The sequence below is a fragment of the Sapajus apella genome, unplaced genomic scaffold, assembly GCF_009761245.1.
Source record: "Sapajus apella isolate SASKATOON/1434 unplaced genomic scaffold, GSC_monkey_1.0 scaffold10, whole genome shotgun sequence".
Taxonomy (NCBI): Eukaryota; Metazoa; Chordata; class Mammalia; order Primates; family Cebidae; genus Sapajus; species Sapajus apella.
The window spans coordinates 38,582,815-38,603,575 of record NW_022436950.1 but is presented as its reverse complement, the minus strand read 5'-3'; the positions used below and the strand labels follow the sequence as shown (position 1 = coordinate 38,603,575).

Sequence of the window (20,761 nt, the reverse complement as noted above, 5' to 3'; positions counted from 1 at the left end):
ACCCCACAATGAATGGTAATACCAGATTAAGAACCGCAAATGTAGCCAGGCACAGTGGCTCACACCTGTAATTCCAGCACTTTGGGAAGCCAAGGTGGGTGGATCACAAGGTCAGGAGTTCAAGACCAGCCTGGCCAACATGGTGAAACCCCATCTCTACTAAAAATATATTTTAAAAATTAGCCAGGCATGATGGTGGGCACCTGTAACACCAGCTACTCAGGAGGCTGAGGCAGAGAATTGCTTGAACCCGAGGGGCGGAGGTTGCAGTGAGCCGAGATCATGCCACTGCACTCAAGCCTGGGCAACAGAGCAAGACTCCCACAATATGTATTTGTTAATTTGAATTTGAAGAAAACCTTGATTACTAATTACTTAGGGAACATTATTAAAATCATATAGAAATAAATTTTTAAAAAAGAGAAACACAAATGTGATGGGAAGTAAAGGTGAAAAACATTGGTCAGAGCCACCCCTAAGTACAAACAGAGGCATTTAAACAGTAAAGAGAAATGATACAGGCTGCAGTTGAGAAGACTGCTCTGGAAGTGCTGAGAAAGGGGATAGTACAGTTAGGAAGTTATTGCAAAAGTCCCATTTAGTTAAGGGTAATAGATGCCTAACTCAAGATGGTACTGAAGAAAGATGATAGAATTTAAAACATGGCAAAGATAGAAGATAAGCTTTGTGAGGCCATAGGCCTGACATGTCACTATCTCTACTGGTCTCTAGCTTAACACATATTTGTTGAATGAATAAATAAGATCTTGGTGGTGAGGTGGTGTATTATAATGGTGAAGCCAGACTGCTTGGGTTCTTGCACTTACTAGCTCTATGATCTTAGACAAGTTACTTGATCTCGATGCCTCAGTTTTTCCATCTGTAAAATGGGGCTAATAATAGAGTCTACATTATAGGGTAGTTTTAAGGATCAAATGGGGTCACTATACAAAGTGCTTAGAAAAGTGCCTGATACATATAGGTGTGTATTAGTTATGATTTTTATTTGTGAAACGTTGTACCTTTAACAGAACTTCAGATGTGAAAAATATAGTTCTGGGGGAAGAGCAATCAACAGCACTGACAGTGTTAAATTGACCGGGCAGTGAAGATACCGGATAGTGTGGACTGGGGGCTTGGGAGAAAGGACCGGGTAAGAGACAGAGATCTGACTCCGGCCACTTCCTTCTGCTCCCCACAGCCTTCCCAGTCACACTAGCTTCCTGCAGTTCCTCCAACAGATCCATTTCTTTCCTGCCTCCTTCCCACTGCTGTTGCCTCAACTTGGAAGGGCATAGAGCCTGGATTTAACAAATATTTGCTTAATGATTCAATAGATGATCTTGGAACTCTTTTAAGCGGAGTAAACGTTAAATCCTTGAGAATGTATGAGACTGCCACAGAAGAAAGTATGCAGAAAGAAAAGGTGTCAATACAGAAGAGTCAGCAAATAACTGTACAAGGGCACATTCAGAGCGTAACCAGGATAATTGCAGACCCGATTCAAGGAGGCAGGTAACACTCAATGCTCAGCGGAGGCAAACAGGGTGAAGAATGAAAGAATGACTGGGTTTGGCAATAATTTCAGAAAAGAACGTCGAGGAAGTAATTTTCCATGAGGTTGCGTGGGGGTGGGGTGATAGAGGTCAGATAATTAAGCAAAAGAAGTCAACTAATACAGACTATTTTATTAAAAGGTTTAGGGAAGAGAAGCCATTCTTCTACCAGAGAGTAGGGAAACAACTAGAGAGAAGCAAACTGCGGCACAGTGAATAAAAACATGGGGCTACATTCTAAAGGCGCTGTGCATCTCTATCAGCAGACTTTTGGCAGGTCCCCAGTGCTTTTCACACGTACTATCTTATCTGATCGTACCCCAGCTCCCTGATGATACACCCTCTAACTGAGGGGTTCCCAAGGTGTGGTCCGTAGACCAGCTGCAACATCACAGAGAACTTGTCGGAAAGGCACATTCACGGGCTCCACACCAGGCCTACAGAATCAGAAACTGCAGGTGGGGCCCAGCAATCTGTTCTAACAAGTCCTCCAAGGGATTCTGATGCTCTCCAAGTCCCCACTGCCATCACACTCGGGAGACAACCGCTGCAGAGCGCGAGGGCCGCGGTTGGAGGGCAGAATTTCCCCCTCTGAACCGTCGGTTTGTGTCCTCCTCGCTCCTAAGGGAGGCAGTGAACAATCAGACAGCCCCTCAGAGCAAAGTCGTCCCGCTAGGGACTCAGCCAGAGCGAGCTCCGCCCACCCCGGCCGGGGCGGAGGCGAGGTGTGGTTTCCTTCCCCAAGCCACGCCCCCGGACCCGCCCCCAGCCTCCGCCCCCGCACGACCCGAGCGCCCCCGCCCTCCGGTTTCGACTTCCGGCGCTGGAGGAGGGGGCCGGCAGGGAGGGACTCCAGGCGGACGCGTCCAACTTTGAGACCGGCGGGGGGCGGCTCTGCTCTTCCAACCCCTCCGTGTGTTAACAGGACGGAAGACGCAGCAGCGGAAGAAAAATAAGCTAGTCTAGGACAGGTATCCAGGCGACGTGGAACCCAGTAAGGGAAGAAAGAAGCCTTGAAAAGTCTCTCCCCTCCCCTATTTCGGTCCCTCACCTTAACCCGCGCGGAATGGAAAAGGCGGAGGCGCTCGGCCAAGATCTAAGCGGGCCGCCGGGGTGGGGCCAGGGGAAGAAATCTCGCGATAGGAGAGCGGTCCGGGCGGGGGTGGCACCTCTCCCTCCTCCTCCTGGCGTTAGTTCCGGTCGCAGAGGAGACACCGCCGCAGTTGCCGCTACATCGGGGATTTCTGGCTCTTTCCTCTTCGCCTTAAATTCGGTGAGGCGCTGCGCCCCGCTCACCCAAAGCCGACGTTGCGGGCCGTCGACACTGGGCAGAGGGCAAGGGAGGCAGCGAGCTGGATGCGGCCCGGCTAGGATGGGCCCGAACGGAGGCCGCCTCTCGAGGCCCGGCCGGATCCTGGGCCTGAAAGGCTGCCGCTTCGGCAGGGAGGCCGAGGGGCGGCAGTGGCTCGGGTCGGGAAGTGGGGTCAGGGTGCGCGCCGCGGCGAAATCAGGGGCTGAGGCGGCCCCCTCCGGGCCCTTCCTAGCCTGGGTAACAAAGCCACCGCGGCCTCTGTTGGGTGGTATACGCGTGGAGGCTTCCTCCGGGCGGGGCGGAGGGTCCACCATCACCACTGCGGCCGCTGCCTCCGCCGCTGCTTTCGCCGGAGGGCGGGCGGATGTACGGGGTGGCTGGGGACCCGGCGCGAAGCGCCTCAGCGCCTGTGGTCCGTTCGTTGCGGCGGCCGCCACCGCCGGCGACAGGGTTAGTAGAGAAGGAGCCGCGGCACCCTACGGCGCCCCGCTGTGGCCAAGGGGGTCCTGAGCGGGAGGCTAGGAAGGGTGTGGAGTGGGAGACACGTGCCCGGGGAGGAGGCTGGGACTGTGGGATTATGGGCGAAGGAGGCTAGTACTGGCTGCTCTCTGTTAGTTTTGCAAGCTTGAGTGGTGCAAGGCGACCGCAGCTGCGGTCACAGGCATGACCTAGGGTAGGATGGTGCTGTTCATAATCAGGCCTGTCAGAAGACGGGGTTCACCTTTTGACAGTGTTTTAGAATTGGCATACATGTTTTGGAAGCCTCTTGACTATGGTGGTAATCTGCGTTCTGCGCTGCTTAGTGGTCGTGGAAGATTAAGTGAATGTAAAGAGGAATGTGGAGAAAACTGAGCAATTAGGTTTATGATGGGTGATCAGTGTAGCACTGTAATGTCGCTTATTATGTAGTTCACAGCACTAATTTAAAGAGTTTCTTGTAGAGAGAAATGCAGATTTTGACGTTCCGTTTGTGCCTGCACCGGGTATAATTGGAAGCTGAGAGTGCGTGTTCCATTCGATTCATGTGTGACTAGGCTAAGGTTTGATGCTTTGTTTTAAAAATGAGTATTATGGCACTGATATTAAGGCTTTATTTCTCCTTTCCTAGGGTGTCTTTTATGAATAATCAAAAGCAGCAAAAGCCAACGCTATCAGGCCAGCGTTTTAAAACAAGAAAAAGAGGTAAACATTTATGTTTTAATGTCTGTCTCCAAACCTCCAGAATATCTTGTTTCTTGCCTCCTGTTATAGGCACTTGCATAGTACTAAAGCCTCAATAGAAGATACCAGAAAGTAACTTAAATTTATCGTTGACTGCCATTTCAGATACACCTTTAATATTTCTACTGCTTTCTCAAGCCTTAATTTTTAGTATTAATATATCTCTAAGCCGATTAGTGAATGTTTTTAATGTGAAGGTAAAGTACTTTTTTAAAACAAAAATAAGGGCTCTGTTTTCACTAGCAAGCAGTGAAATCAGCAAACTTAAATGAGCAAAGATGTTAAATTTATAAAAGGAAAGCTCCTAATGTAGTCACACAGATTTTGTGAAAATTTGTGAGAAAACTCAAGACTTCACCCATGGACATTAATTATGGAACAGGATTCACATTGTAGTGTCTTTTGAAATTACAGACTTAGTAGGGAAAATATTAGAATTATATTACTACTTTTTTGCATTAGTGTGTACTTAGGTGAATATTGAATTCTGTAGCAAAGTGCTGTGCTAATGATATAAAGCTAAATAAGAGGTGGTCTCATATTTTTAACGTTTTTGCTCAAATGCACTTTAACCTTATTTTGCAGGGGGTTTTGAGGAAATGAAGAACTGGGTCAGCTATTGGTTAGAAGTTGTGTTTTTCTTTTTCTACCTTAAGTAGCAGACGTTTTGAGATATATATTGTAGAATTTTATAATCACTAATTGTAGGCTGTCTGTCTCCTTGTAGTGGTAGTGGGGAGACCAAAGTGTGATTTGATTCTAATCTTTGCAGATTCATTTAGATTTAGCTGGTAAATTTTCTTAAGGAGCTGGAGTTGTAAACTAGAGCAATTTGTCAGTAAAAGGGGAAAGTCTGTATCTCTTGAATGTGTGGATTACTGATGTTACCTTGATATGAATAATAACAAGTAGCTTTATCATCATTATTAGCATCAGGGAGAGGTATCACTTCCCCAGTTCCATATAAAGATCATTCGTGGCCTGGCTGTTGATGATTAGGGTCCTGGGTAGGGTATACAACAATCCCTGTTTGTCTGGAACTGAGGGAGTTTCCAGACACAAGGCTTTGAGTGCTAAAACCGGAAAAGCACTGGGCAAATAGAGGTATTTGTTACCCTAGTACTGTGTGAAAATTAAGATACTATCTACTAGATTGGGAAAGCAAAACGCTATTATGGAGTTTGTGAAAGCAATTCGGTACAGGTTGGCGATGTGCACGAGACTATGGCCTGGGTGCTTTTTATATTATTAATGTCATTTAGCATTTGCAGCAACTTTATGGGATAAGTACTATTCTTTTTTTTTTTTTTTTTTTTTCTTTTCTCTTTTGAGAGAGTCTTGCTTTGTTGCCCAGGCTGGAGCGCAGTGGTGTGATCTCGGCTCACTACAACCTCTGCCTCCCTGGTTCAAGTAATTCTCCTGCCTCAGCCTCCTGAGCAGCTGGGATTACGGGTGTGAGCCGCCAGCCCCAGCTAACTTTTGTATTTTTAGTAGAGACAGAATTTCACCATGTTGGTCAGGCTGGTCTCGAAATTCTGACTTCGTTATCTGCCCGCCTCTGCGAAGTGCTGAGATTAAAGGTGTGAGCCACCACACCTGGCCTTGGATAGGTACAATTCTTACCCACATTTTATAGTAGGAGAATTCTGGCATGGAGAATGAGGCTGTTTGCTCAAATTCAGATGGTTAAATGGAGATCAGGATTTGAATTGGACAGTTTAACTCCAGACCCCATGTTCTGAATTACTATACAATATAGTCTCCGTAATTTCTCTCTGTTTTTTTCCTTCTGAATAAATAGGGGGAAAAGTCTGCCTCATAAAGTTAACAGGATTAATATAGTTTCTGTCATATTGGGTGCTCATTAAATGTATTTTCTAAAGCTCACCTGCATAAATGCCAAATTAATGGTTCAAATTTTTTTTTTCTTTTTAGCATTATGGACATTTATAGAAAAGGGTCAAGAGCTCCAGTGTGTGGGCAAAACTCAAAGGAATAAAATTTACCTGTTAGAGGATGGCCTAAATTTTAGAAAAGCCAAGAGGTGAAGGGTGTTCCCAGTAGAAATTGCCTCATGGCAGTAGGAGCACAGACACTAGCACATTTAGCTCACTTGTGAAATTGTTTGAAAGTTGCACAATTCTTGTGAGTGGGCTATCCATCCTATCTTGTACTTTCAGAGGAGAAACATGCGAGGGATGTGAATTTAATCCTAACTTATTTAGCAGTTACAGCTTCATAAGGTGGTAGTTTTGTGGCATTTTGGTAAATCTTTTAAAACTATTGTTTTGGGTCTCCTGTCCCTCCAGATGAAAAAGAGAGGTTTGATCCTACTCAGTTTCAAGACTGTATTATTCAAGGCTTAACTGAAACCGGTACTGATTTGGAAGCAGTAGCTAAGTTTCTTGATGCTTCTGGAGCAAAACTTGATTACCGTCGATATGCAGAAACACTCTTTGACATTCTGGTGGCTGGTGGAATGCTGGGTAAGTGTCTGGGGTTTGTGGGCTTAATAATTTAGAGAAGTATAATGTATGGAGACTGTGGAGAATCTAGAATATGAACTATTTGGCAAACTTGTTAAAATGGGGTGATTTATTTGCTTACGTTGTATTTTGGTTTTATCCAACTTTAGCCCCAGGTGGTACACTGGCAGATGACATGATGCGCACAGATGTCTGCGTGTTTGCAGCCCAAGAAGACCTAGAGACCATGCAAGCATTTGCTCAGGTAAATGAAACTTTACATAATTGTTTTCAGTTAGCTTCTATCCATATGATATGTTTGAAGAATATTCTACTTTTAAGAGTTGCAGGTAGAAAGTTGAAGAAATTTGATTTTAAATTTTGGAGATACTGTTCTTGGTGCAGCAGGATAAATTAGAAACTTAAGGTGTGTTAAGGCAAACAAAATAGGGGAAAATTAAATTAACTCTCCTTTTCCTACTTGTCCTGGAAATTGCTTAGTTTTTAAGAAAAATGTCAAGCTGAAAATGAAAGTTCCATATTGTGATTTCCCTAGTTTATCTGCGTATATTTATTTTTAAAGATATGAGCTGTGGGCTTATTTATTAGCTTGTTAATCAAGATCTCTTCTGTGTAAGAGTGAATACAAAAAAGAAAGAAAAAAAAAGATCTCATAGGAAAGTTTCATATGTAGTTATGTTTATATTACTGTAAGCAAAGAAAGTACATCTAACTTGGACATTTTTATGTGTCACTAGGAAATGTAGAATTGTATTTATGATGTGTTCTGTTCATGTCCTACAAATGGGTAAATGGCTTATATTTGAGCAATAATTAGTCCTTGTTTCATACACAGCAATAAAAATCTGTTGGGAGGTGGTTGTCAATAGTATTGGTGAAATTTAAGAATTGACAAACTCTTCTCAAGCTTGTTTAAACAGCTTATAAACTTATATCTAGTGAAAGTTTTACTACCTTGCCGTTCTAGAAATATATGAAGTTACTGAATTAATTTAATGTTTTTGATAGGTTTTTAACAAGTTAATCAGGCGCTACAAATACCTGGAGAAAGGTTTTGAAGATGAAGTTAAAAAGGTATGAGGAATAATGTATTTATGGAAAAGAAAAAATTAGGATTAGAAAGAGGAATGTTAAATCCTAATTCTGTCATGGATTTGGGGTGATTTTGTTTGGTTGGTTGGTTTTTTGAGATGGAGCCTCGGTCTGTGTCCCAGGCTGGAGTGCAGTGGCTCAGTCTCAACTCGCTGCAGCCTTCGCCTCCTGGATTCAAGTGATTCTTGTGCCTCCGCCTACCGAGTAGCTGGGATTACAGGCATGTGCCACCATGCCTGGCTGAATTTTCTATTTTTAGTAGATATAGCATTTGACCATGTTGGCCAGGCTGTTCTTGAACTCCTGGCCTCAAGTGATCTGCCCTTGGCCTCCCAAAGTGTTGGGATTACAGGTGAGAGCCAACACGCCTGGCCCAATATTGCATATAGATAGACGGAAAACCTGATATTTTTGTCAAGGACCAGGCACTTTTCTAATAACATTAATTCAGTTAATATTTATAAAAACCCTGTGAGGCAAGTTTTATTACCCACATTTTACATGTGAGGTGCAGAGGTTGAGTAACTTGCCCAAGATCATTCAGCTAATAAGTATTATAACTGAGATGTAAACTTGGATGGTTAGATTTCAGAACCCACGTATTGAATCAGTAACCAGTATAACATGCTTTACTGCTTCTCTTAATGTAGTGCAATTGCTCTTTTAACCCTTAACCTGTTTTACTTTTTACAGCTGCTGCTGTTTTTAAAGGGTTTCTCAGAGTCGGAGAGGAACAAACTGGCTATGTTGACTGGCGTTCTTCTGGCTAATGGAACACTTAATGCATCCATTCTTAATAGCCTTTATAATGAGAATTTGGTTAAAGAAGGTAATCGACCCTAAAGGATGGTCTTAGTTGACTCAGTGGGGTAGATAAGAGCATGGTTTACTGTTCATAGATGTGACTTGTGTGGTAGTCGTCGTTTACTAACCAGCTTTAAATTTAGTAAATGCATTCTAACTCACTAGACATTTAATGAGTACCTTTAGCATCCAGGTTTAATGGCTTTCTTTAGGCATACAACAAATACCCAGGTTTAGACAAAATGTTATATGCAATGAAAATAAAATGAGAAACGCTGTGGGAACCCCAAAAGAGATTAATACCAATTGGGAGACTTGAGACGATCTTTAATGAAGAAAATGTTATTGGAGAAAATGTCAAGCTAGAAGGGAAAATCAATTCCCTATTTGGCTTCAATTGTCAGATTGTTGTGTACAGTAATTTTTTTGAAGCTAACTTTTTTTTAAAAAAAACTGCTTAGAGTACTGAGTATCTAAGCTGCCTTACTGTAATTCTCACAACAGCTTTGTCAAGTGTAGAGACTTTTGCCCTCAGTTTTACACTTTTGAAAATACTTCTAAGTAATTTGGCCAAGAATATACAACTTGCAATGGGTAGACTACGGAAGTTGGAGAAGTGATAAACTGTGGTCCAGGAAAGTTCAGGAATAAGTTTGTGGGGAAAGTCGGTAATTCCATGTGATTGCACTATGAAGGGAAGGATGTAGGGGATACAGTGATTGAAACCAGGAAGGTACTTTTGTTAAGTAAGATACTTTCTTTTGCAGGGGTTTCAGCAGCTTTTGCTGTAAAGCTCTTCAAATCATGGATAAATGAAAAAGATATCAATGCAGTAGCTGCAAGTCTTCGGAAAGTCAGCATGGATAACAGACTGATGGTTTGTAACTTTTTTCTTCCCATTCTTGCCAAAAGATGTAAATGAGAGAAACTTCTCATTTTTAAGACTGAAAAGAAAGTGTTTTTCTTAATCTGATTTAAAGAAACTTTAACTAGATTAAATCTCCTTTTAGGAACTTTTTCCTGCCAATAAGCAAAGCGTTGAACACTTCACAAAGTATTTTACTGAGGCAGGCTTGAAAGAGCTTTCAGAATATGTTCGGAATCAGCAAACCATCGGAGCTCGTAAGGAGCTCCAGAAAGAACTTCAAGAACAGATGTCCCGCGGCGATCCATTTAAGGATGTAAGTTTTTTGTTTGAACCGTCTTTTTACAGCTAAGCTTCTGGCATATTTTCACTAAGCTGAGGAACTTATTCCACCAGGATGAGATTGAGTTAATACCAACAGTATTTTACTTGAACTTTGCCTCAGTCTTGCGTATGTTTTTTCAGTGCCTGACCGAGGCCCAGAAATGTAAGCCTGGAGCTCAAGGCACCTTTCAACTGTAAAGGTCTCTTTTCATATGTGGTACAGATGTGGTTGTTGCCAGGTGCATGGGAGTCGTTATGTTTTTGTTAAAGGTCTAAACTTGATGTGTGAAGTATGTACATATCAAAACTGACTTCTGTTACTAAATTTGGATTCTTTTACAGATAATTTTATATGTCAAGGAGGAAATGAAAAAAAACAACATCCCAGAACCAGTTGTCATTGGAATAGTCTGGTCAAGTGTAATGAGCACTGTGGAATGGAACAAAAAAGAGGAGCTTGTAGCAGAGCAAGCCATCAAGCACTTGAAGGTATTAGAACTATTCCTTGACAAAACAAACTATTCTACTTTTATGTGGGGATAAGTGAACTGTGACCAACTATACTTTTCTAAGAGGAATTACCACATCCTGTGGTTCCTGGGGATGGCCCACCATTAAATAGACAAATAGTAACATTAACTATTAAAGATAATGCCCTGAATTGGGCTGTGGTTCACAGGTTAAAAACAAGGACATGGCCAAGCACAATGATTCATGCCTGTAAACCCACCACTTTGGGAGGCCAAGGCAGGAGGATTGCTTGAGCTCAGTTTGATACCAGCCTGGGCAACATAGTGAGACCTCATCTCTACTAAAAATCACAAGAATTAGCGAGTCATGGTGACACATGCCTGTAGTCCCAGCTACTCAGGAGACTGAGGCAGAGGATCACTTGAGCCCTGGAGATCAAGACTGCAGTGAGCTTATGATGGCTGATGGTTTTGTCAGACAGAGCCCTTGTAAAAGTGTGAGATCCTGTCTCAAAAAAAAAGCAAAAACAATGGAAAGGAACTGAAGCTTGTAACTAAACATTTGATTTTGAAGGGGTTATTGGAAAATAGGAGTGTTCTTTTTTATTCCCCTCTAAAATACTAATATTGTTTGACATTTACCTGGACTACTTGGTACAGTATTATTTATTTTACCTAGCGGCTTAGGAGATTTTTCTGCTTTGCTATTTTTTAAATTTCTTTCTTTTTTTTTTTTGAGACAGTCTTCTCTGTCTCCCAGTGTGGAATACAGTGATGTGATCTCAGCTTACTGCAGCCTCCATCTCCTGGGTTCAAGCACAATTCTCCTGCCTCCTTGGCCTCCCAGGTAGCTGGGACTACAGGTGCACACTGCCATGCCTGGCTAATTTTTGTGTTTTTAGCAGAGATGGGGTTTTAGCATGTTGGCCAGGGTGGCCTCAGACTCCTAACATCATGTGATCTGCCCGCCCTGGCTTCCCAAAGTGCTGGGATTACGATGTGAGCCACTGCTCCGAGCCTAATTTTTAAATTTATTTCTGGTAAATCAGTTATAATTCACAGTGATTATAAAAGGTGAGTTAAGTTCTATACTGTAGGAGTTTTATAGTGGATGCTAACTGTAATGAATGACTAAATTTTTTCTCCATTCCCTTTAACAGCAATACAGCCCTCTACTTGCTGCCTTTACTACTCAAGGTCAGTCTGAGCTGACTCTGTTACTGAAGATTCAGGAGTATTGCTATGACAACATTCATTTCATGAAAGCCTTCCAGAAAATAGTGGTGCTTTTTTATAAAGGTAATGTATATTTTAAATGTTGTAAATACATTTAGTAAAAATTCTTGAACACAAAATGATGCAAATAAGTAGTTATCTGGACATCAGCTTCCTGAAATATTTTACTTCTAGTTATGAGTCACCTCTGATTCCATCGGGTGCTTTTTAGTGCATTGGTATTTTTTAAAAACATCTCTAAACCATATTTACAGTGTTAAAGTGTGAAATCTAAAGCCATCATTATGCATCCTCAGACTTTGCCTCCTATACTCTAACCAGGTATATACGTTCCCAAAGTCCAGCTGGGCATGGTGGCTCACACTTTTCATTCCAGCACTTTGGGAGGAGACTGAGGCAGGAGGATTGCTTGAGCCCAAGATTTCAAAACCAGCCTGGGCTACATAAGGAAACTTCTCCTCTACAAAAAAATTAAAAATTAGCTAGGGAACGGTGGCACTCAGAAGGCTGAGTTGGGACTTGAGCCCAGGTGATCAAGACTTCAGTGACCCATGATTGTGCCATTGCACTCCAGCAGTCTGGGCAACAGGTGAGACCTTGTCTCAAAAAAAAAAAAAAAAAAAAAAAACACCCAGATACCTTTTCCAGACACACTGTAATCTTAGCTGTGTAATCGTAGCTTTGGAGTCTTAATTAATCCTGTGTGAATCCTGCTTCTCTTCATCTTACTCCCTCACCCAGTGTTGACTTTGTTGTCCCTCAAGACCATTTCAGAGTGCTTCTATAGAAACCCTGATTTCAGTTACTGTTCCCTTTCTCTTCATCCCAATTGTAGAAACCTGGGAAGTAAAGACAAGACCCTTGGTTGGGAGAATATCCATTGTGGTTATTTAATTTGCTATGTTTGGTTGTAACACTTTGAAATTCTACATTCATCAGACCAGTCTTGATCCTCCAGAGTATAGCTGGTGTGCTCATGCATTATTCCAGTTTTCATGATTAACTTTTCAGCAGTTTGTTTGCTAAGCAGGCATTTGCACATTAGGTGGTGGTTCTAACTCTGTCCAAGTAGAGTGTATTAAACTCCCCTAATGTAATGAATTTTCTTTCCAGCTGAAGTCCTGAGTGAAGAGCCCATTTTGAAGTGGTATAAAGATGCACATGTTGCGAAGGGGAAGAGTGTTTTCCTTGAGCAAATGAAAAAGTTTGTGGAGTGGCTCAAAAATGCTGAAGAAGGTAAGAATTTTCCTTTGGGTGGTTTGTTTGGTAAAGCTTAAAAACTAATTTTAATGTGGCCATAATAAATGTTCACACATGCTTCTTTCTTTCTGATGCCACTTTGTACCTAGGGTAGAGATTCTTGTTAACTTGGGCAGCAGGTAGAGAAAGCTAGAGTTTAATTATTATAGTATATTTATGGCTCAGCCATATAGTAAATGTTCTTGGTGAAGTAGAAAATTTTGCGAATATTTAATGTTTATAAATTTGTGGATTTCTTTTTTTTTTTTTACTTTTTTTTAAATTAAAAAAATATAGAGACAGGGTCTCACTATGTTGCTTAGGCTAGTCTTGAACTTCTGAGCTCAAGCAACCCTCCTGCCTCAGCCTCTCAAAGTGCAGGGATTGCAGGCGTGACTGCACCCAGCCAAATGTTGGGATCTGCAAGTGGATACTTTTGACTATCCCCCTCATCTAAGTAGGTTTTTAATAAAATTCTTCATGATAAACAGCTTCAAAGTTATATGGAGGCCAGATATGGTGGCTCATGCCTGTAATCCTAGCCCTTTGAGAGGCTGAGGCAGGTGGGTCACTTGAGGCCAAGAGTTTGAGACCAGCCTGGCCAACATGGGAAACCCTGTCTACTAAAAATACAAAAAGTAGCTAGGCTTGGTGGTGGGCGCCTGTAGTCCCAGCTACTTAGGAAGCTGAGGTGGGAAGATCACTTGAACTCAGGAGGCAGAGGTTGCAGTGAGCCGAGATGGTGCCACTGCACTCCAGCCTGTGTGACAGAGGCAGACTCTGTCCCAAAAACAAACAAAAAGCTTCAAAGTTATAAATGGGAACTTTCGCCTTCTGATATATAATGCTTAACTGCATGTTTCCCCTTTTCTAGAATCTGAGTCTGAAGCTGAAGAAGGTGACTGAATTTTGAAACTACACCCTCAGTAAAGCAAACAGGAGTTGTAGATAAAATGTCATGTCTCATGTGTCCTGGTTCTTACATCTTCCTACCTCCCTGTATCAAGCATGATATAAGGGCTTTCATGGCAAATTTTATTTTAACTGTTTCTATGGTTGCTGGAAATGTTGGGTTTAGTTCCTAAAACCATGTTTTAAGTAGCTACAGGAGCTATAGATTTGAATCTAATGTTGCATTAGTCTTTTCAGTTATCTTCTACCTCCTGTATTTTCTACTGTAATGTAATTTAAGGCCTTCCACAATGAACAGTTCACTTTATTCCCTGGGTTTTCTATAAACAGTTTTCAAAATATGATTTGGTTAAAAAATAATAATTTGTTATAACAATTCTGTTTGCAAATTAAACTGTAAAAGTATCCAGAGTCTCAAAAGGCGATGATTTGTGTGATAATATGGCATGTCCGGAGCCCTACTCATCAATTTAAAATCCATATATTGAATTCATTTAACATGAATCTTGAATATGAGGACCATTGCTTGCATGGTTTTTGTTTTGTTTTGTTTTGTTTTGTTGTTTGCATTTTTAACTCCAGGTGTCCTAAAGCTCAATTGTTTGCTCTCTGGTTTTCATCCTTAGAGAATCCATGGAGAACAGACTTGAAAAGTTTAGGAAATCAGTGCTCGCTTCGGCAGCACATATACTAAAATTGGAAAAGTTTAGGAAATCATAATGTGGCAGAGGTGGTGGGAAGAAGAAATTTGAGCTTTTTCCCCTTAAGAAACTTCTGCATTTATTTGTATTTTTCCAGGCAAAACAAATGGGTATTCTTTTCATACAGCCATTTTCAAATAAACCTCAGAAAAGTCTTATTTAAGGTATTTTATGCACAGAATTCACTTAGACTGATATGAAAGAAGTCATAAAGGAGTTTGAGTAAAGAAAATGACTGATGTACTTACTTAACGCAGTAAAAATTGTTAAAAATGTTAAAAGGTCAGCATGTTCTAATTGGGAATCTAGATATAGCTTAGATTTCCTATTGGCTTAGAGTATTTTCTATAACAAATGAAGTGCAATGACAATTATATATTGCTACTTGGTCATACTGGACTGGCTTCATTCTCTTAACATTCAGTAATGACTCAAGCCTCTGGCTAGTAACATACCCTAGTTGCCAATTTTTTAATTGCCATGAGCCAAATATTTCTTGTATACAAATTGATCATTTATTTTAATGGCTGCCTTTTTATTTTCATCTTTTCTTGCTGCTACCCATCTATGTATGTAGTCACTGGGGGGGGGGGGGGTGTAGCTACATTTTTTATGGAAAGATTTTGTGTTAAAAGTGAACATTTTGAAGGTTTTTAACTGGTGAAAGAAATTAGCCTGGAATAATGCCACCAGAGACTGAGTGGAAATCGCCCCTTTTGAAGGTGCCATTCTTATGAGCCAAAAGTTTGTTGTTTAAAAGTTCATTTTGAGGGAATAACATGTAATATAATTTGAAATAAAGGTATAGTAACCTTTAAAAGAACATAATAACTGAGTATTGTGAATGAGGTGAATTTGTTAAATGAATAACTTTGATAAAGTTTTCATGCACAGGCAAAATGTATTCACTAGATTTCTACGTAGTGATCTGCTTTTACTTTGTAATTTGTAGTTCTCAAAAGACTTTTTTTTAAAAAATAAAGTCCATACTTAACACTTAGGCTTTATATATCAGTCTTTTTTTTTTTTTTTTGTAAATTCCATGTTAATACCTACTAGTATTATATGTTGTGTGTTCAGATGTCTTTATAACAATAAGTAGTAATTAGACTCCAAAACTGTAAACCACCTACACAGAATTCTGTTGTAGCCAAAACTACATTAATATTTCTACAACCAATTCATTGCATGTTTCTGCCTTACAAAGTATGCCATTTTATACTGTGTGTAGTGAAAAAGTGTGTCATCTTCCAGAACTACATTATGATCTTTGATCGTAGTTTCTTCATAATAACACAGTAGTGTTTACTTAGACAATACTATAGTAAATGGATATTACTTGTGTGGTGGTATAAAGAAAGGGGATGCTTTGTAAAAAGACTGCAGATTTCATTCCATATAAAAAGATTCCATTCTGAATCAAGTGGTAATTTTAGAATTCAGGTGCCACTGCCAGCCTATGGCCTCAAATGTGTAATTCTTAATATAGATGTTAAATTGTACTTTTAATTTGATTACGATTGGATAAATGTTGATTTTTCTAACAGTGTCAGTTTCTTTTTATTTTTTATTTTTTTATTACTCACTGCCAGAGAAGCATAATAGTGTCAGTTTCTAAGGATGTCTCCTCTTGGAAACTATTCTTACTCTGGGAGTTATAGATGTTTATTACTTCATTCTGCACATAGATGTTTATTATTTTAAAAAAGAGAACTCCATATACTAAAAATGCTACAGGATATTTTGAAATAGCATAATGATTTAGGGGAAATGCATGTGACCAAGAGATTGGACTTCTAATTCAGTTTTTCAAAAGTTTTTTTTCCATTATACCCCCAGCCTTTTTAGACTTTTAAATATAGTCCCCCATAAATTTTAATATCATAGATATGCTGTATATATACTACTGTATCTGCTTTATACATGAAAGGAGTAAACTTTTTTTTTTTTTTGAGATGGAGTCTTGCTCTGTCACCCAGGCTGAAGTGCAGTGGCCCAATCTAGGCTCACTGCAACCTCCACCTCCCCATCCCAAGTTCAAGCAATTCTCTTGCCTGAGCCTCCTAAGTAGCTGGGATTATAGGTATGTGCCACCACTCCCAGTTAACTTTTGGATTTTTAGTAGAGATGGGATTTCACCACGTTGATCAGGCTGTGTGAGCCGCCACGTCCAGCCACTTTTTTTTTTTTGAGGAGGGTCCTTCTTGGTAGTGATTCACCCCCATTGAGAATGCACACTCTAATCTTTTTTTAAAGGGAAGAAGGCCTAGTGATAGATGTTTGCATTGTCTTTATGTTTATACTGTGAAGCAATATTTCTTCTGTCAGGGTCAATAGAAAATAGATAAAATTCATGTTCAGCCAGTCTTCACCAGTTGTGCTTTGTACCCTACCCTACCATATGCAACAGGCAAAGCATTTCCCGCTGTCTTTCGAGGTCTTAACAGATTCTTACTTGATTGTAAATGTATCACTAAGTAGAATCATTTGGGTTTCTTCTATAGAAATCAGTGAAAATCCTCCAGATGAATGAATGCAAGTTGTAGGCATAACACTGATCAACAGTATTGAATTTTTTCTGATAAACTTCTGCTGTCATACTCAAGTAGGCTGCTTGCAGGAACTAACAATTACTGGTTGGCTTTAAATGTAACAGATGCCAAAGTTTTAGTTTCCGCTGTTAAACTACCAAACTACTTTTGTAAAAATATTCTTCAGATTCTGTCTATGGGTGCCATATAAAGTAGGTTAATAGCTATTTGCAAATTCTGGTAAATTGCCTTGCTATGATTTTTCATGTTCAGTATTAGTGCTCTAGTATCAATATGAAGTTTTTCTATTCCCCAGCGTACTAAGGCTTCAAGGTTAAAATATTAAGAGTAAAAAGGTTTTCAGTGGGCTTAATTTAAGTGGAATCTGGATGATGTGATAAGTACTTCTGTCTTTAAGTAATGAGTTTATAATTGGCTTTTGTCCAAGAACTTTAAGTGGACTCGTACCTGAACAATCTTAGGCATAATTATATGAAACTGAGGATCAGAAAGCTTCCTGACTCCTTTCTCTTCACTTTTTTCTCCCAACTTAACTATAGGCAATCAAGAGTCATATCAAATCTAATTATTTTTATTTTCCAGTATATTTATTACCCTTTTATCTTTATGCTAGGAGTATAGTCTTAGTTCTAAATGAGTGGATGGGGTGAAGATATTTTATATGTGCTTAATCACTGTCATTTTAGTAACCCTGAATCAGAGCCTCAATTAAAGGCTTAACTGCTTGTGTTTATAGTGCCCTGGAGGGGACAGTGGTTAAAATCTGCAGAATCCCTTGCTTTGTAGTCTTTATCCAGAAGACTGTTAACTTGTTAAACTGGGATATGATTAGAATGTTAGTGGTTGTGTAGTGCGTTTGGGGTGCTGCAACGTTAATCAGATATAATTGAGCTATTCTGTTGTAGAGAATTTTCAGTCAGTATAACCATTTAAAAATACCTAAGCAAAACAAGCTAGGAGCTAGTTCATACTAATATACTTAAAAGGACAAAATAAAGTTTTTTTTTTAAGCTGAAATCCTGAAGGCTGTGCTTAAAAGTTAACGTAGAGGTAAACCTGTTGGAAATAAGTGATCCGTTTATAGACTGAAGCCTCTATGACTCAAAAAGATAATCTACAGTCTCTGGCATTTGAAGAACAAAGTATTTTCTCTGTAAATACACCTCATTTCCATTCTAGTTAGGAGTAATGGCACCCAGCACAGCACACAGTTGAAGAATGGAGAAAACTGGATAGCTGGTAACCCAGATAGCTCTTGGCACTCTGAACAACCTCAAGTACAGCCATCCAAGCCAGTAATTCTATTGCATTATTTCTGTGTTTAACTGTGAAACTTGCTTCTTGTCTGTACCCTTGAAATTGAATAAAATTTCATGAGACTCCTTGTTAATGTAGAGAAAAGCAATGACTATTCAGTTGGTTGTACACTAAGGCCTCAGTCCTTGACCTTTCCCGTTTTGCCTCAGTGTTTTAAATATGATGTAAAGAAAGGCCTGTGCTTCCATTTTTTTCTGACTCATTTTTGCATTTGTATGGCTCACATGTACTTAAAATTGTACGTGTTCCCAAAAATGCCAGTGTTTAATTCGAAAGACATGAGTGCCATCTACAGAATACTTCAAGTCCTGTCCACTTTAACTCCAAAATAATTTTGAATGCCACCGCAATTCCGGCCACCAGCATTTCACCTAGTTACTAAGTGATCTTTGCATCCATTTTTGTGCATCTCATCTTTCAACAGCAAAAGTGGTCTTTGGATGTAGTTTACCAGTTTAAAAGCTTTGTCTTTGCCTAGGTCTTTCATGAACTATTCAGCCTCATCTGCCTTTTCATCACTATGTGCTCTGTAGTTGGCAGAGCTTGTCACATGCAAACCCCCAGGTAATTGAAATGAGCAAGCTGATTACTAACTGGATGCGTATCCAGGGAATAGCGAGGAGATTATAAAACCCATCAATTTCATACTATTCGTGTTTTGTTTTTTGAGATGGTCTTGCCCTGTCACCCAGGCTGGCATGATCACATCTCAGTGCAACCTCAAATTCCTAGGCTCAAACAATCCTTGCACCTCAGTAGCTGGGACTGCAGGTGTCATGCTTAATACTATTATTAAAAAGACAGGTAGGAGGAAAGTTTGTACAATTAAAGCTGTTATGTGTTAAGTGTTTTTATTAGGAAGCAACTTTTCTTAGACAAGATTAGATCCAAGCTATTTCTGTCCTGTGATTAGTATTGCTATGACTGATGTGACCAAGACAGGATGAGAAGCGGGCATTCAGCAAATGCGAATGTAATACATACTGTCAGACCCTCTGCTGAGCTTTAAGACTATGGTAATGTCTTCATCCCAGGTCTTGCTTATTAAGTTTAAAAAAAAAAAGACTATGGTAATGAACAGGACTGGGCCCCAAGATTCAAGCCCACAGGAGGAGATAGGAAATGAAGAGTGGGCTGAAGGCAAAACAAATGGATGTGGTAGAGACTGGCAAATTGGAGAGTCCAGTATCAAGGATATCATCTGTAAATTATTGGTATACTATGAAAGACAAATTGTACTTGCAGATAAAATATGGTTTGTAAGCCCCTAATAACTGAACAAAACTGTACATGCCTACCTGGAAAGTACAGTCTAATGGAGAAAGATCTGTCTCCCATCTATTTGGGCAAATAATTTAGCCTCTGAATCTTGTTTCCTGTACTTGTAAAATGAGAACTGCAATCCAATTTTAATTAAATGATATTGCTGGGGAGAGTAGCATATACCTGTAATCTTAGCTACTGGGGAGGCTGAGATAGAAGGATTGCTTGAGTCCAGGAGTTTGAGGATATAGTGAGCTATGATTATATTGGAGAATAGCCACTGTTGTCCAGCCTGAGCAACATAGCAAGACTACATCTCTGGGGAAAAAAAAAGTGGTGTCATTTTACCCAGTAATAAAAATGACAGCCTCAACTACCTCATGGGGCAGTTGAGAAGTCCTACTTAAAGGTGCTTAACACAGCACCTGGCACATACTCACTCAGTGAATGGTGACTATTTTTTTGTTCACCAAGGATGGGTTCATGGAAGAGCAAAGAGCTCTGGACACTGTGCCAACTCCTAAATACAGGTTTTTTTTGTTTGCTAGAAATCAGTGGAAGATAATTTAAGTCCCAGCTGCCATCATTATGACGCCTGCTTTAGCAACTATGAAAACGGAGAAGCAAGATGGTAGTTGCAATCCTCATGGCCCAGTAGTGAGTGGTAATCATGCTTTGTGTGACTGGTCAAGTATTCAGTCTCACAAAATCCTTTGTAATAACAGTATAAATGTTCTAAGAACAAGAGAAAAGTTAATGGCGGATGGAAAATACCCAACTATTGGAAGAAGGAAAGCAGATATAACCAACAACCAGCTTGATTTTAGCTTTCTCTGTTCTGCCAAGCCCCTGTGATGCAGCAGGTTGCTATAACAACAACCCAGAAAGTTGATTGGGACTGCAGAACTCAGCAAGATCTTGAGAGTCAGGGATACTAGTCTCTTCTAATAGTGGGTGTGAGTAGAGTGGAGCTGAAAACAAGTATATTGAATGTCTTAGGCCATCCCTTCCCTTTATGCTGTCAGGTGAGTGCCCCTGCACAAATTCAGCAGAAAACAAGTTTCACCATCTGCAAAAATTGGAAAAAAGTGAGGGGATACCAAACAGATAAAAGTAAAAAAGCACCATATTAAGAATAAAAATAAAGTCAGATACAGTGTCTCACACGTGCAACCCCAGCACTCTGGGAGGCTGAGGCGAGAATTGCCTGAAACCAGTTCAGGACCAACTTGGGCAGCAGAGACCCGCTATCTCTACAAAAAAAAAAAAAAAAGCCAAATGAGCTACTTGGGAGGCTGAGGTGGGAGGATTGCTTGAGCCCAGGAGTTTGAGGCTGCAGTGAGCCATGATCACACTACTGAACTCTAGCCTGAGTGACAGAGCAAGACCTTGTCTCTTTAAAAAACACCAG

General features: G+C 40.3%; 2 protein-coding genes across 4 annotated transcripts; one reads left to right on the top strand and one right to left on the bottom strand.

The window, feature by feature from the left end:
- Window positions 1-989: 989 nt before the first annotated feature.
- Window positions 990-3,343, bottom strand: LOC116551965 (translation initiation factor IF-2-like). The gene is made up of 2 exons (XM_032278721.1): window positions 2,608-3,343; window positions 990-2,177 (listed from the first exon to the last, which is right to left on the bottom strand). Exons 1-2 carry the CDS (start codon window positions 3,180-3,182, stop codon window positions 2,084-2,086), a joined length of 669 nt encoding a protein of 222 aa, XP_032134612.1. The 5' UTR covers window positions 3,183-3,343; the 3' UTR covers window positions 990-2,083.
- On the top strand, window positions 2,368-14,037 carry BZW1 (basic leucine zipper and W2 domains 1). Of its 3 annotated transcripts, none has more exons than XM_032278719.1 (12): window positions 2,368-2,550; window positions 3,977-4,050; window positions 6,399-6,575; window positions 6,725-6,819; window positions 7,584-7,649; window positions 8,361-8,496; window positions 9,239-9,348; window positions 9,482-9,652; window positions 10,003-10,149; window positions 11,291-11,429; window positions 12,480-12,602; window positions 13,480-14,037. In XM_032278719.1, exons 2-12 carry the CDS (start codon window positions 3,987-3,989, stop codon window positions 13,509-13,511), a joined length of 1,260 nt encoding a protein of 419 aa, XP_032134610.1. In that variant the 5' UTR covers window positions 2,368-2,550; window positions 3,977-3,986; the 3' UTR covers window positions 13,512-14,037. The 3 variants fall into 3 exon arrangements, with proteins under 3 accessions (XP_032134610.1, XP_032134609.1, XP_032134611.1); XM_032278718.1 differs by lacking the exon at window positions 2,368-2,550 and adding an exon at window positions 2,672-2,829 and having other exon boundaries at window positions 13,480-14,036; XM_032278720.1 differs by lacking the exons at window positions 2,368-2,550; window positions 3,977-4,050; window positions 6,725-6,819 and having other exon boundaries at window positions 6,498-6,581.
- Window positions 14,038-20,761: the final 6,724 nt, after the last annotated feature.